Source organism: Mustelus asterias, chromosome 29 (assembly GCF_964213995.1).
Source record: "Mustelus asterias chromosome 29, sMusAst1.hap1.1, whole genome shotgun sequence".
NCBI lineage: Eukaryota > Metazoa > Chordata > Chondrichthyes > Carcharhiniformes > Triakidae > Mustelus > Mustelus asterias.
This window is the reverse complement of record NC_135829.1, coordinates 19,577,036-19,594,293: the sequence shown is the minus strand read 5'-3', so window position 1 is coordinate 19,594,293 and position 17,258 is coordinate 19,577,036. Positions and strand designations below refer to the sequence as shown.

The 17,258-nt window shown below is 47.4% G+C and overlaps 1 protein-coding gene across 1 annotated transcript in view; it reads right to left on the bottom strand.

The window, feature by feature from the left end:
- The window catches only part of man2c1 (mannosidase, alpha, class 2C, member 1), a 125,843-nt gene that overhangs the window by 58,573 nt on the left and 50,012 nt on the right, over positions 1-17,258 (bottom strand). The window contains exons 11-13 of the mRNA XM_078200175.1: positions 13,569-13,664; positions 6,685-6,830; positions 1,989-2,112 (exon numbers count right to left, since the gene is read on the bottom strand). Of these exons, the coding sequence (XP_078056301.1) occupies positions 1,989-2,112; positions 6,685-6,830; positions 13,569-13,664 (366 nt within the window). The remainder of the gene's footprint in view (positions 1-1,988; positions 2,113-6,684; positions 6,831-13,568; positions 13,665-17,258) is intronic.

Below are 17,258 nucleotides of genomic sequence, written 5' to 3'. Positions count from 1 at the left end.
GTTTATTTTGTTAGCGTCACAAGTAGGCTTACATTAATGCCTTAATGAAGTTACTGTGAGAATCCCCTAGTCGCCACACTCCGGCGCCTGTTCGGGTACACTGCGGGAGAATTTAGCATGGTCAATGCACCTAACCAGCACGTCTTTCGGACTGTGGGAGGAAACCGGAGCACCCGGAGGAAACCCACGCAGACGCGGGGAGAACGTGCAGACTCCGTACAAGCAGTGACCCAAGCCGGGAATCAAACACGGGTCTCTGGCAGCAGTGCTAACCACTGTGCCGTCCCACCGCCCTCTGTTAGTAATAAAGACTATTCCCTGTAATTTGGAGGTATAAATGTATATTGTTTGCCGTGGGGGGGGGGGGCGAATTTTAACACCCCAGGAGAGCGGAGAGTTGCGGTGGAACTGGGGGTTGGGGGCAGGGGTGGTGGCAGGGTGTATCTTCTCAAAAATAAGAACCTAACCCCAACATAAATACCCCTAATTCCGGTTTAACCAAGGTGAGCTGGGAGGAGAGATCCACCCCATCCAATAGTTGCGTGCTTTTCCAGCACTGCTTGTGGACCAGGAAGAGGAGTACTTTCCACCAGTTGTCTTGGTGATTTGCGTCCCTCCCATTAATTGCCCCTCCTCAAATTATCTCTCCCTGCCCCTGCTGTTGAGAAGGGAATTCCAGGATTTTAACCCAATGACAGTGCTCCCGTCCCTAGGTCAATGCTGGGTGATCTATCATCTACAAGGCACAAGTCAGGAGTGTGATGGAATACTCCCCACTTGCCTGGATGGGTGCAGCTCCAACAACATTCAAGAAGCTCGACACCATCCAGGACAAAGCAGCCCCGCTTGATTGGCACCACATCCACAAACATCCACTCCCTCCACCACTGTTTTCGTTAGAGAGAAGAAGGTTAAGAGGTGACTTAATAGAGGCATACAAGATGATCTGAGGATTAGATAGGGTGGATAGTGAGATCCTTTTTCCTCGGATGGTGTTGGCTAGCACGAGGGGACATAGCTTTAAATTGAGGGGTGATAGATATAGGACAGATGTCAGAGGTAGGTTCTTTACTCAGAGAGTAGTAAGGGCGTGGAATGCCCTGCCTGCAGCAGTGGTGGACTCGTCAACGTTGAGAGCGTTCAAGTGGTTATTGGATAAACATATGGATGATATTGGAATAGTGTAGATTAGATGGGCTTTAGATTGGTACCACTGGTCGGCGCAACATCGAGGGCCGAAGGGCCTGTACTGCGCTGTAATGTTCTATGTTCTATCACTCAGTATCAGCAGTGTGTATTATCTACAAGATGTACTGCAGAAATTCACCAGAGATCCTAAGACAGCACCTTCCAAACCCATGACCACTTCCATCTAGAAGGACAAGAGCAGCAGATACATGGGAACACCCCCACCTGGAGGTTCCCCTCCAAGCCACTTGTCATCCTGACTTGGAAATATATCGCCATTCCTTCGCAGTCGCTGGGTCAAAATCCTGGAATTCCCTCCCTAACGGCATTGTGGGTCAACCCACAGAACACGGACTGCAGCGATTCAAGATGGCAGCTCACCACCACCTTCTCAAGGGGCAACTGGGGATGGGCAATAAATGCTGACCAGCCAGTGACGCCCACGTCCCATGAATGAGTAAAAAAAAAATTCCCTTTTCACTTTCCTGCAGCGGTTTGGTACATTTGAGTGCTTTGCTCTGCCATTTTAGAGAGTCGTTCAGAGCCACAAAGGTTTGGAGTCATATGTAGGCTAGATTTCCTTCCTTAAAGGATATTAGTGAAGGAGATGGGACTTACAGCAATCCATGGTTGGATGGTCACCATCACTGAGCTTTTCACTTTAGATTAATGAATCAATTGAATTTAAATTCCTCCAGCCACCCTGGTGGGATTTGTAACTGTGTCCCCACGGCATTAGCCTGGGTCACTGGATTACTATTCCAGTCCCCACAATACTTAACAACGAGAAAGGTTCCCACCTTTGCTTGGGAAGTATAGGTACCATTGTGTAGCTCCAAGAAGAGTTCACCAACCCAGGTACAAAGCATTGTGGTGTCAGCTTCCAGGATTGAGAAGAAGATCTCTGGACTGGACTGTTTCACCCTGAGATAAAGAGTGTCAGTTAGTAGCTAGCACGATAGGGTTAATCTTTCATATATAACTCTTCAACACGTGGCAAACAACATACCTTGTTACAGATACAGTTTTTAAAATACAGAAATAAAGGAAACGAAAACATTTCATCATAAATTTTTCTGATTCGGCTCCCTGGATCAGCAACTTACTGACCCTGAACTGGCCTCAGCTACAAGGAGCTGGATTTTCGTATCCATAGCGTGACTGGTTAATGTTAAACAGGAGAAGCCTGGTTGGCAGTTATTGTGCTATTACCAAGTACTTAGGGCCCAGAAACAGGTCATTCAGCCCAACAAATCCATGCCTGGGTTTAGGCCTCACATGAGCCTACTCCCACCTATTCCACCTAAACTATCAACACGCCGTTCTATTGGTGTCCTCCCACAAGCTTATTACGATAACCCCCAGGACTTAAAGTTCATTTATTAGTCACAAGTAAGGCTTACATTAACACTGCAATGAAGTTACTGTGAAACTCCCCTAGTCGTCACATTCCGGTGCCTGTTCGGGTCAATGCACCCTAACCAGCATGTCTTTCGGACCGTGGGAGGGAATCGGAGCACCCGGAGGAAACCCACTCAGACACGGGGAGAATGTTCAAACTCCACACACACACACACACAGTGACCCAAGCCAGGAATTGAAGCCATGTCCCTGGCGCTGTGAAGGCAGCAGTGCTAACCGCTGTGCCGCCTGATATGGGGAATCCCTAATCCCAGTAGGACGCATGGAATACGAATTCCCGGGAGATTGGTAATTACCTTGCCCGGTGGAACTCGTATCCCGTGTTCTTTATAAAGCAGGCCCCAGAGCGGGGCTTTTGTTGTAAAGTCCCGGTTGGGACCTGCATGGGTTTCACCACAGGCTTGTGGTTTGGCTTTATTTTGACTTTATGCAATAAAGCACTGTTCGTTTACAGCTGACTCCTGAGTTATTACATTGATCTAGCTTCCTCTTAAATGCATCTGTGCCACTTTCCACAACTACTCCTTATGGTCATGAGTTCCACATTCTGAGATTGACTATTCTCTATGATTTTCTCCTTAATTCCCTGTTATATTTATATAACTACTTTATATTTATTTATGTACTAACATCTCAACCAAAAGACAGCGTCTCACCCCAGCAGCGCAGCACTCCCTCAGTACTTCACTGCGGTGTCAGCTTTGATTTTTGGGCTCAAGGTCTGGAATGGGATTTGAACCCGCGACCTTTATTCATTTGTGGGACTTGGGCGTCGCTGGCTGGCCAGAATTTATTGCCCATCCCTAGTTGTCCGAGGGAAGTTCTGAGTCAACCACATTGCTGTGGCTCTGGAGTCACATGTAGACCAGACCGAGTAAGGACGGCAGATTTCCTTCCCTAAAGGACATTAGTGAACCAGATGGGTTTTTCCAACAATCGACAATGGTTTCATGGTCATCAGTAGATTTTTAATTCCAGATATTTTTTATTGAATTCAAACTCCGAACCCGGGTCCCCAAATCGTTACCTGAATTTCTGGATTAATAGTCTAGCAATATATATTTTTTTATTCATTCATCGGACATGGGTGTCACCGGCTGGCCACCATTTATTATGTGGAGATGCCGGCGTTGGACTGGGGTAAACACAGTAAGGAGTCTAACAACACCAGGTTAAAGTCCAACAGGTTTATTTGGTAGCAAATGCCACTAGCCTTTGGAGCGCTGCTCCTTCCCATTTCTCGCCATTTATTGCCCATCCCCAGTTGCCCTTGGAGGGCAGTTAAGAGTCAACCACATTGCTGTGGCTCTGGAGTCACATGTAGGCCAGACTAGGTAAGGATGGCAGATTTCCTTCCCTAAAGGACATTAGTGAACCAGATGGGTTTTTCCAACAATCGACAATGGTTTCATGGTCATCAGTAGATTCTTAATCCCAGATATTTTTTATTGAATTCAAATTCCACCATCTGCCATGGTGGGATTCGAACTCAGGTCCCCAAAACATTCTGGATTAATAGTCTAGCAATAATACCACTAGGCCATCACCTCCTCTCTGACTCAGTGGCGAGAATGCCATTCACTAAACCACGGCTAACATGGCAATAACCCTGGGGACAATTCCAGTGTCGTTCTTGGTCCTGCTTATAGAAATTGGGGATGGTGGAAATGGAAACATCTCAAAAGGAAATCACATGGGCGTTTGTAGGAAATAAATTTGTAGGGCTTTGGGGATTGCCCTGCAGGAGTCCAACATGGGCTCGATAGGCCGAATGGTCTCCTCTGCAGCATAAATGATTCTATAAATGACCCAGGACCACTCACCCAGCTCTTTTCCCTCCAGGGAGAGTCTGTCCAAGCAGGATATCACTGTCAGAACACCGAAAGAAATCAGCCCTTTTGTGTGTACAGTGGACTCTCCATGGTATTGCTCAGAGTGAGTTGCAGGAATAATTAGGCAACATATACTGCATTTTCAGAGAACGGATGAACGATCACATAGTATTTGTGCTAGGAGTACATTTCAAAAATGTCATGTACCCAACACAGAAGACCAAGTAGTTGATCCTTTGTGACATTAATTACAGGTTGCGTGGACATGTTGAGATGCTTAGCTGCTCAAGAGGAGATTGTGCTTAACCTGAAATGTCCCTTTAAGGCCTCTGCTCAGGGACACCCTGTGGAGAGCCCAGAAGCCTAATGCTGCCGGCCACCCCTCTAGACTGGGAACCTGTCTCTGGAGGAGTCCCAAGTTATCAAGATCAGAAAAAAACAGCTGAAAATGACTGGGTATTGTTCTTATTTCTGATACACTTGGCACACAAGTGCAATTTAACACCAGGGTACTGTTTCTAGGGACGATTCCCATCTGAAATCGAGCGCTTTAGGCTAGAAAATGTTTGACACAATCTGCCAGTCCACTATACCATCCAAATAGCCAAGTATCTTCCCTGTAGCCAAAACCCTCCTGAAGGCAAGTCTCTTTCCAAAATACTTTGTTTTTTTCTCTCCCCCCAGTACTTCAATCCCCCCATGATGACTAACCATCTGCAGAGTGAGGGGGGGATCCGCAGTAAATACACTCCCACACCTCAAAGACTATTTCCTAGGTTGCTCGTGTTATGAAGCAGAAGTGGATCCCCCGTCCGAGAACTAACACTTAACCCCTCACCCAGTAATCTGTAAAAGTGAATGTTAAGTGGTATGATCTGCTCTTCAACAGCTTTTAGTGGTTAAATCAAAATAACTCCCTGACACACTCTCTAAAGTCAACAAGTAATAATTTATTTATCTCATTAACAATGAGCAAATTAACTAAACTATTAACAAACCGAATAAAACATGATTCTAACGGAATGCTGTTCAGATAAGTACAATTCCCACTCATTAACAAAAAAAAATAGAATTTCAGTCACTCTAAATTACGACCAGGTTTTGTCTCTTCCGGAATATTCTGGGCCTGTTCTGTTGATTCTTCTTTGCTATCTAGATGAGGCTTTGAGATAAAAGCTATGAGCTATGGCAGGTGGCAGTTGTTCTCTTCCTCTGTCGCACTGCCCCCTTCCTTTTATACCTGTGATGACAGATCAATATCCCTCACAATAGGATTGATCCTAGGTTGCCAAAACCATCGGATTTAAATTTAATAGGTTCTTGGTATCCAAGTGCCTAACTCAAATCGATAGGCTGAATTCAAATACTGGAAAACCTGTTGCTTTGGTAACCCTGCTGCTTGGCCTTCTATTACAAATGTTTCATTTTGGGCACTCTATCTGTACTTGCTTTTTTTTTAAGCTTTCTAAGCATAGAAAAAGCACCACATTTTTAAAGGGACCGTGCAATGCTCTCTCCCTGGCATCTTACAACTTTGCAAACACCAGTTTACAATTACTCTACTCAACTTCACAACACTGGCACAGCACAATGGTGTCTCTTTCTATGCTCCGTCCTCCTCCTCAGTAGCATCGCTATGAATAGGAACTCAGCAGGATATGAATTGCACACCTTCACAGGAGCTTGGGTCCCCTTAAACCACAAGCAATTATGACTTTGTAAATACGCAGTTGCATGAAGAATTTAAAAATATATATTTTATATACACAATACATACTTTGCACACAACTTGACATAATGACAGGAACATAAAATGGCAGGTGAATAATGACTCCGCTCAGGCCAGACCTAAGTGGGAAGTTAGTTAAAAATGTACGAGATTTTTATAACCAGGGCGGCACGGTGACACAGTGGTTAGCACTGCTGTCTCGCAACACCAAGGACCCGAGTTCAATTCCCGGGTTGGGTCACTGTCTGTGCGGAGTCTGCACATTCTCGCCGTATCTGCGTGGGTTTCCTCCGGATGCTCCGGTTTTCTCCCAAAAGACGTACTGGTTAGATGCATTGTCCATGCTAAATTCTCCCTGTGTAACCCGAACAGGCGCCAGAGTGTGGCGACTCGGGGATTTCCACAGTAACTTCATTGCAGTGTTAATGTAAGCCAACTTGTGACACTCATAAATAATTAAAAATATATAGTTTATATGTACGAGATTTTTATAACCAGGGATTGCTCACTGACCTGGGCAGTCCGTCTGTGTTCTGGACTCTCTGCAGTCGGTCCAACATGTTTTGGGTGGGTCCACCTCCTCCATCTCCAAACCCAAATAGGAACACACTGTCATTCACACGGCCCTTATCTTTGTTGTTTTTGACTGTATCCAGCAGCTGTAACACAGGGGGTGGGGGAGGCAAATGGTTAAATCCTTTGGGACAAAATCAATTTTGGTTCTGGTTTTTGTCATTCGGACATTCAGCAATATTGTGACCAACAGCAAGCCGCGGCTGTGAATGCCACACAGCCACCCAAGGCTTTTCGCCGGGGTGCACTGAGACATGCTGTGATATCGGGCTAAAGATGGCAATATAGCTCAGGTGGAGAAAAGCTTGGTTCAGAGAGTAAGTTTTAAAGAGCATCTTAAAGGAGAGGAGAGAGAGATATAGGCCAGAATTCTCCCCAAAAAGTTCCAACTCAAATTCGGATGAAAACTGGAGTAATTCACGCTGTTTTTTTCCAGTGGGAGTTCAGGGGAGAATCTCCCACACTCTGTGCACTGCAGAGGCCGCCAGCATGAATATAATTATAAATCAATGGATAGGGCTTATTCCTGCCCAGGAGGCCAGCACTGAACAGATCACTGAGCATGCGCCGATCTGTCAGCGCCGAGGTTGGTGTACATGCAGCGGACCCACACTGCCGGCCTCCCGATTGCTGGCCAGTCCTGTGATCTCCACGACAAAGGGCCTCCGGCCCGATCGCTGGCACCCCAATCATTCCCAGGCCCAGCCCCGGCCACCCGCCCCCTCCCGACAGTTACCAGCTTGCTGCAGTGCCAACCCCGCAGCAAGCTGACCCCCTCCAGCCTTTCCCAATCGCTGGCCTCCCTCTTTCCCCCACCAATCCTGTCTGCAGAGTGGCAGCGGGACACCCCCACCCTGTCAGGCCATGCTTCCAACAGGCCTCACCCCCTTGTGGGCACAGACTGGCATTGCCAAGGTGCCAATGCCAGGGGGCACCGCCTGCCCACCGCCCACACCCCTAGGGGGCCCCGCTTGACCCCCTTCACTCAGGCCACTAGTTTCCCGTTAGTGCAGCAAGGTGGCAGTGGTTACTCACAGCACCAGGGACCCGGGTTCAATTCGGTCTCGAGTGTCTGTCTGTGTGGAGTCTGCACGTTCACCTGTGTCTGCGTGGGTTTCCTCCGGGTGCTCCGGTTTCCTCCCACAGTTCGAAGATGTGCAGGTTAGGTGGGATTAGCCATGTTAAATTACCCCATCGTGTCCCACGATGTGTAGGTTAGGAGGGTCAAAGTTTAAAGCTTATTTATTAGTGTCACAAGTAGGCTTACATTAACACTGCAGTGAAGTCACTGTGAAAATCCCCCAAGTCGCCACACTCCGGCGCCTGTTCGGGTACACTGAGGGAGAATTTAGCACGGCCAATGCACCCTAACCAGCACGTCTTTGGACTGTGGGAGGAAACCGGAGCTCCCGGAGGAAACCCACACAGACAAGGGGAGAATGTGTAGACTCCGCCGGGACCCAAGCCGGGATTTGAACCTGGGTCTCTGACGCTGAGAGGCAGCAGTGCTAACCACTGTGCCGCCGTGCCGGGGTAAATATGTAGAGAAAGAGCCTGGGCAAAATGCTCAGTCGACGATTCGGTGCACTCGATGGGCTGAATGGCCTCCTGCTGCACTGTAGGGATCCTATTCTATGAACCTGAAAGCGACATGGCTGAAGGCGTGCCCATCGGTTGTGGAGAGGGTGAAGTGTGGGGGAATGCCCAAGGGGCCAAAGCAGACCGAGGTTTGCGAGGGAAGGCACCGAAACTCCAAAACTGACTGGCAAAGCATAAAAGACAAAAAATTTATGCCTCAAGCACCTCCGCCCTCCTGCAGCACAGAGTTCCTGATCTTAGCTGTGTGGTCCAAAGGAAACAAGATGTTTTACTCATCGAGAAGCAGCCAAAATTTGAGAGGAAATGTTATTCTGGCGAATTGTCTGAATGGCGGAATGAGAGAGATCTGGGAGTGTTGCCCACTGGTGTACTCCCAGCGGAGCGGAAGGAAGGAAAGGAGAAAATAAACTGCAAATTTAATAAGGAGCCCCAAAACAAAAATAAAACAGCGGCCAACGAGAAAACTGGAGTTCAAGGCTGTGTTAAATATTTCTGCAAAGACTAAATTAAATGTGGTGAAGAAGACAGGAATGGATTCTATGCAGCGGGGGTGGAAATATTTTTATCAGCACAACACTTAAATCTAGAGAATGGAAATGTTTTATTGATGAATGTTTTAATAATTCTCAAGAAAATCTCGAGATTTATCAGAAACACTACATTCTGCACTCTCTCCTTTCCTTCTCTATGAACGGTATGTTTTGTCTGTATAGCGCGCAAGAAACAGTCCTTTTCACTGCATACTAATACATTACACAATGCACCTAACCGGCATGTCTTTCAGACTGTGGGAGGAAACCAGAACACCCGGAGGAAACCCAGGCAGACACGGGGAGAACGTGCAGACTCCGCACAGACAGTGACCCGAGCTGGGGATTGAACCTGGGTGGCACGGTCGGCACGGTGGTCAGCACTGCTGCCTCACAGCGCCAGGGTCCTGGCTTCAATTCCGGCCTCGGGTCACTGTCTGTGTGGAGTTTGCACGTTCTCCCCGTGTCTAGCGTGGCTTTCCTCTGGGTGCTCCGGTTTCCTCCCACAGTCCAAAGATGTGCGGGTTAGGTGGATTGGCCATGTTAAAATTGCCCTTAGTGTCCTGAGGTGCGTAAGTTAGAGGGATTAGTGGGTAAATATGTAGGGATATGGAGGTAGGGCCTGGGTGAGATTGCGGTCGGTGCAGACTCGATGGGCCGAATGGCCTCCTTTTGCACTGTAGGGATTCTATGTGACAATAATAAATCAAATCAAATCAAAAATAATGAATTGGGAGCTGATTTTAAAGAATACAACATTTTAAGACATGTTTATTTCATCACCAAAACACCTTTCCATTCCACTATTCGAGAAAAGCAATCAAAGCTACTGGCGCTGTCAAATGCTTGTGAAAATGTAATTTGAATTCAAATTGTTATTTGCACCATTCTGATGAAGCTTTCCTCTTGGCTGCTGTGTGATCTCTCGCTCCACATGTTTTTAAAGAAAAGACAATGGCTTTGAACTGGCCTCAATAGATCCCTCAACGTGACTCATGCAAAGCAGCTACGCTGAATTTGAAAGCATTTAAATGTAATTCCTCCGTTGGAAAGTGAAAGCTCGACACTCCAAACACTGGGAACACAGTATCCAACGCCGCCATCTCAGCATCACAGTAAACAGAGCAGGGGAGGCAGCATTGTGGCAGACCGCTTCAAGTAACCGCAAGTCAAATAATACAGCCTTTGACACATTTCATAAGTAGGTCAATGTGTCCAGCAAGGTGACAGAGAATTAAAAGGCTTGACATCTGGACTGTGCTTTTAAGAGAAAAATACTTTTTTTTCTATTTGTTCATGGGGTGTGGACGTCACTGGCTCGGGCCCAACACTTATTGCCCATCCCTAATTGCAATTGATTCCCTCTCGTCAGTCAATGGGGCCTACGTCAGGCTCTGCTGCTTCAGGCTTCTAGGATTACAAAAACACACAAAGACTGTTCAAGGTTTCTCTCCCAGTTTTCTAGTGTTTGAAAGGAAACCTGCCCTTCCCCAGCAGATAATGGAACGTTAAGAGACACGATTATAGCTCAGACACACAAACAAATTGCTGCAATTTGCTGGCGGGGGGGGGGGTGGTGTGGATCGTTCCGACGAGGCACCAAAATAGAAAACAAAAATAGCCCCAATCGCGTAGGTGAACTCTAAAACACCTGCACCCACGGCTGCAGGAGCAAAGCGTGTATTCGACTAAAACTGAGGAAAATGATGTGGTCCCTACCCCAAAGGGTGGTGGAGGCTGGATCTTTAGAAGTATTTAAAGTGGAGGTGGATAAATATTTGAGAGATCGAGGAATAGAGGTCGAGGGGGGAATGGCACAGAAAAGGAGTTGAGGCCGGCATAGGTCAGCCAGGGTTGTATTGAATGGTGGGGCAGCTTGAACAAAGAACAAAGAACAGTACAGCACAGGAAACAGGCCCTTCGGCCCTCCAAGCCTGTGCCGCTCCTTGGTCCAACTAGACCAATCGTTTGTATCCCTCCATTCCCAGGCTGCTCATGTGACTATCCAGGTAAGTCTTAAACGATGTCAGCGTGCCTGCCTCCACCACCCTACTTGGCAGCGCATTCCAGGCCCCCACCACCTTCTGTGTAAAAAACATTCCTCTAATATCTGAGTTATACTTCGCCTCTCTCACCTTGAGCCCGTGACCCCTCATGAACGTCACTTCTGATCTGGGAAAAAGCTTCCCACCGTTCACCCTATCTATCCCCTTCATAATCTTGTACACCTCTGTTAGATCTCCCCTCATTCTCCGTCTTTCCAGGGAGAACAACCCCAGTTTACCCAATCTCTCCTGGTGGCCCACTCCTGCTTCTGTTTCTTGTGTTCTTGTGAAAGGAACAATGATTATCTTTATATTAAGGAGTTAGCTTTTCTCCTTCTCTGGTTAACATTGGCTTCCAGTCCAGCAACACCTCAAACTGCTTATGGCCTCATCTCTCCCTATCTCTGTAACCTCCTCCCATCCTACATCCCTCCAAGATCTCTGCCTCCTTCAATTCTGCCCTCTTGTGCACCCCTGATTTACTTTGCTCCAGCACTAGAAACTGCCATAAGCGGTCAAGGACCAAAACTCTGTCATTCCTACTTCAAACCTGGTCAGGAAATGAAGATTTGTGGGCGACACAGTGGTTAGCACTGCTGCCTCACAGTGCTAGGGATTTTGGCTTGGGTCACTGTCTGTGTGGAGTTTGCACGTACTTCCTGTGTCTGCGTGGGTTTCCTCTGGGTGCTCCGGTTTCCTCCCACAGTCCGAAAGACGTGCTGGTTAGATGCATTGGCCGTGCTAAATTCTCCCTCAGTTTACCCGAACAGGCGCCAGAGTGTGTCGACTAGAGGATTTTCACAGTGACTTCATTGCAGTGTTAATGTAAGCCTACTTGTGACACTAATAAATAAACTTTAACTTTAAACTTTTTGAATTATGCGGAGCTTGGGGAGCCTATAGTTCCCCATTACTTTCTCCATGGCAACTCTTTGGCCAATCAGAGTTTTGGTGTCTAATGTAGGCCAGACCTGGTAAGGATGGCGGATTTCCACCTGCGAAGGACATTAGTGAACTCGATGGCTTTTTAGTTTCGTGATCATTATTAATGAGACTAGCATTTTATTCTAGAATTATTAATTAATTGAGTTTAAATTCCCCAGGTGGAATTTGAATCCATGTCTATGGAGCATTAGTCCAGTAACATTGCCACAATGCTCCCATTCTCTTGTTTAGGAGTGGCACTGGGGTTAGTACTGCTGTCTCAGTGTCAGGGACCTGGGTGCTATTCCCGGCTTGGGTCAGTGTGTGTGTGGAGTTTGCACGTTCTCCCCGTGTCTGTGTGGGTTTCCTCCGGCAGTCCAAAGGTGGGCAGTTATGCTCAATTGCACCTTAGTGTCCAAAGATGTCTGTGTTAGATGGATTAGCCATGATGAATGTGTGGGGTTACAGGGATTGGGTGGTGGAGAGGATCTGGGTAAAATACCCTGTCAGAATTGGTGCAGACTCGATGGGCCAAATAGCCTCTTCTGCACTGTAAGGATTCTATGCGCTTTGTTGCCACATTTTGTCTGTGAGTGCTCCAGTCTTGCGATGTTGTGGGTGCTATATTATCACAATTTGTCGTTGTTTTGTGGTAGCAGTGAAGTAATCTGCTGGCAGATTTCTGTTTACGCCAAGTACAGTGGCACAGTGGTTAGCGCTGCTGCCTCACAGCGCCAGGGAACCGTGTTCAATTTCAGCCTCAGGTCTGTGTGGAGTTTGCACATTCTCCCCGTGTCTGCGTGGGTTTCCACCGGGTGCTCCGATTTCCTCCCACAGTCCAAAGAGGTGCGGGTTAGGTGGATTGGCCAAGCTCAGTTGCACCCTTCATGTCAGGGGGACTAGCTAGGGTAAATACATGGGGTTCGGGCCTGGGTGGGATTGTTGTTGGTGCAGACTCGATGGGCTGAATGGCCTCCTTCTGCACTGTAGGATTCTATGATTCTAAGTGTCAAAGGTAAAAGACTGCATTGCGATGGTGTTCTCTACAGCAGTGGACCTTGCAGTGGCCATCGTGTCCACTGGCTCCAGGGCTAACGTCCGGTTTTAAAGGACAGGATTGGTGGGACATGTTCCTTTATAACCTCACAGACCAGGAGACGCACAGGATGAGATTCTGAACAAAAAGTGAAAAAACAAAGTGGATCAGAGGACCACCTCTCAGTCTGCACCTGGATCTGGCTGGGACCTCCACCTACAGGTATAGGATCCGCTGGGAGGGAGTTTTCCTAAGGTTGTGTGAAGGCAAGGGTGGCCTTAGCGAGAAATTACAGGGTTATCTACCGGGTACGCTCGAGATCTTTCACAATGAATGGACATGGTGGGACTTCATTCACGTTGTGTGATTTCAAGAAGAAATTAGATATAGCTCTTGGGGCTATTATGGTATAAGGGGGGAAGAGGGGAGAAGGTGGGTCAGGATATTGAATTCGATGATCAGCCATGATCATAATGAATGGTGGAGCAGGCTCGAAGGGCCGAATGGCCTACTCCTGCTTCTGGTTTCTATGTTCATAAACCCTCTGGGCAAGACACTAGCAGAGTGTCTTTATTGCTTGTGTGGCTGGGCGAAAATCCTATTTCAAAAGGAGAGGGGAAAAAAGTCCCTCAGCTCAAGCATCACTGTACCTGACCCCTGCTCTGAGATTGAAGCTTACTTCATACTTACCTCTGCTACCTTGCCATTCATTTCATAGCTGTTACCAGGTGGAAAATGGGTCAGGACCCTGGAGCCGTCAATTCCCTCCCAAAAGAACGTGTGGTGCTGTAAAGGTCGGCAAGAACAGCAGAGAGAAAAATGAACAAGTATTACTCGACACGACAAAGAAACTGCGGCAGTAGCATTTTCCAGTTCGACATCAGTGCCCAACTAATCATACAATAAATCCATAAAGCCAACAGGAAAAAACATCGGAAGCAGTTAGGGTACATTTATGCACGTGTTTCAATTCCGACTACAAAGCCAATCTTCCAGCGAAACGTAGAAACATCAAAACTTCCAACAGAAACAGAAAATGCTGTAAAATCTCTGCAGCTCGGGCAGCATATCCGTGAACAGAGTTAACGCCTCGAGTCCGCATGACTCTTCTTCAGAGTTAAAGAGAGGTAGAAGTACGAAGGATTATATATGTTATAAGAGGGGGTGTAGCAGCTGGAGCAGGGCAGAGGGTTAGTGATTGGTGGGAGCAAGGAGAGATTGCGACAAAGATGTGTAGGTCACGAGACAGAGGGAGTGTTAATGGCAGTGGAGGATGCGGGTTGTTGCATAAGGGTAAGATATCAGAAGGTGTTAATGGGGAGGCGATGGCCTAGCGGCATTATCGTTAGACTATTAATCCAGAAACTCAGCCAATGTTCTGGGGACCCGGGTTCGAATCCCGCCACGGCAGATGGTGGAATTTGAATTCAATAAAAAATATTAAAAATCTACTGTGAAACCATTGTCGATTGTCAGAAAATTCCACCTGGTTCACTAATGTCCTTGGGGGAAGGAAATCTGCCGTCCTTACCTGGTCTGACCTACATGTGACTCCAGAGCCACAGCAATGTGATCGACTCTCAACTAGGGATGGGCAATAAACGCTGTAAGAGTTTTAACAACACCAGGTTAAAGAGTTTTGTTAAAACTCTTACTGTGTTCACCCCAGTCCAACGCCGGCATCTCCACATAATAAAGGCTGGCCAGCCAGCGACACCCATGTCCCACGAACGAATGAAAAAAAAAAGAATAAAGGTCAGTGAAAGCAAAACTTAAGGACAAATGACAGATGGCCCGGTGGTGGTGGTGGTGGTGGTGGTGGTGGTGGTGGGGGGGGGGGGGGGGGGGGGGGTTTGCATTGGGACAAAAAATGTTTCAGATATATTAAAAAAGGGAGGAGAAACGTCACAGTCTAAAGTTGTTGAACTCAATGTTGAGTCCTGAGGGCCTCATCAGAAGATGAGGTGCCGCTCCTCCAGTTTGCGTTGGGCTTCGTTGGAGCACTGCAGCAGGCCATGGACAGACATGTGGGCATGAGAGCAAGATGCTGAGTTAAAACGGCAAGCGACAGGAAGGTTGGGTTCATGCTTGTGAACAGGGCAGGGGTGTTTCCCAAAGCAGTCTCCCAGTCTGCGTTTAGTCTCCCCTCAATGCTGAGGAGGCCACCAGCCTTCTACTCTGCCCCAGTTGCTACACCCCCCCTCTTATACCGAATATAATCCACCAATTTCCACCTCTCTTCAGTTCTGAAGAAGTCATGCAGACCTGAAACATTAACTCTGTTTCTCTCTCCGCAGATGCTGCCGGACCTGCTGACTTTTTCTAGCATTTTCTGTTTTTGTTTCACATTCCAGTTTCCGCAGTATTTTGCTTTTATTTTAGCGTTTAATTCAAAACTTCTAAAGTAGGAACCCTTCCAGTTAAAGGAACTCATTAGGTATTGAACAGCTGATCCACACGGATGATGAAAATCCCACAGATAGTGATACTGTAAGCAAGGTATTTATCATAGAAATCATAGAAACCCTACAGTGCAGAAGGAGGCCATTCGGCCCATCGAGTCTGCACCGACCACAATCCCACCCAGGCCCTACCCCCACATAATTTACCCGCTAATCCCTCTAACCTACGCATCCCAGGATTCTAAGGAGCAATTTTTTTTTAACCTGGCCAATCCACCTAACCCGCACATCTTTGGACTGTGGGAGGAAACCGGAGCACCCGGAGGAAACCCACGCAGACACGAGGAGAATGTGCAAACTCCACACAGACAGTGACCCAAGCCGGGAATCGAACCCGGGACCCTGGAGCTGTGAAGCAGCAGTGCTAACCACTGTGCTACCGTGCCGCCCAGGTCCCTCAGGTTTGCTCTTCCATTCAGTTAGATGACAGGTTAACCTGTACCACAAATCCATTTTCTTCTTGCCTTGGCCCTCTATCCCTTGACACCCTCAGCTAATAAAAAACTCTATCAATCTTAATCTTCCGGGGGGAAGAGAGTTCCACATCTCCATTGCCCAATTTGTGAAGACATGCTCCCTAATTGCACCTCTGAATGGCCTGACTCTAATTTTAAGGTTCTGTCCCTTTGTGCGGGACTCTCCGGCTAGAGGGAAGAGTTTCTCTGTATCTACCCTGACAAATCCTTTTAACACTTCTCTCAGATCACACCTCAATCTTCTAAATTTGACAGAATACACGCAAAGTTTGTGTGACTTGATCTCTTAATTTAAGCCTTTAAACCCTGCTATCATTCTGGATCCCCAATCTGTGTTGAACGCTAAGATCTATTAAATATAACTGGCATCGGTACACCCAGGTTCGGGAGGGCAAACTGACCAGTCTCTGATACGGACCACCATTCCGACAACCCTGCCCAAAACGTGGGGAGCAAACAGCAAATACAGACAAGATCGGGCTTTAGTGGAATGTCTCCCACATTCAAAAAGACCGCAGATATTCACCGTCCAGCCTCACTTACAAGAAATGAAAATAGGTTTATTTTATTTACTGTCACAAGTCGGCTTACATTAACACTGCAATGAAGTTACTGTGAAAATCCCCTAGTCGCCACACTCCGGCACCTGTTCGGGTACACTGAGAGAGGATTTAGCACGGCCAATGCACCCTAACCAGCATGTCTTTCAGACTGTGGGAGGAAACTGGAGCACCCGGAGGAAACCCACGCAGACACGGGGAGAATGTGCAAACTCCACACAGACAGTGACCCAAGCCAGGGATCTAACCCGGGTCCCTGGCGCTGAGAGGCAGGAGTGCCACTGCTGTGCCACCGTGCCACCCCCTTGGATGAGGGAGATTGAGCAAAGGGAAGGGCTCCAGGGAGGATGAAGAAAGAGAGAGGAAAGGAGAAGAAATTCCAAGCTTTCAAAAAAATGTAACAACTGCATCAAACTCTACGGGGTGTGTATACCAGACCAGTTTAACACTAGTCTCAAATAGTTCCAGCTTCACACCAACACTGAACTGGGCAAGTAAACCCAGAGCCATGGCCCAACCAGACTGTGGAGTGAAGCAGAGTGCGACTCAACGAAGAACAAAGAACAGAACAGCACAGGAACAGGCCCTTCGGCCCTCCAAGCCTGTGCTGATCATGATATAGGAAGAATGTCCGAGGTAGATTCTTTACTCAGAGAGTGGTTGGGGTGTGGAATGGACTGCCTGCAGTGATAGTGGAGTCAGACACTTTAGGAACATTTAAGCAGTTATTGGATAGGCACATGGAGCACACCAGGATGATAGAGAGTGGGATAGCTTGATCTTGGTTTCAGATAAAGCTCAGCACAACATCATGGGCCGAAGGGCCTGTTCTGTGCTGTGATGTTCTATGTTCTATGATGCCTGCCTAAACTAAAACCGTAT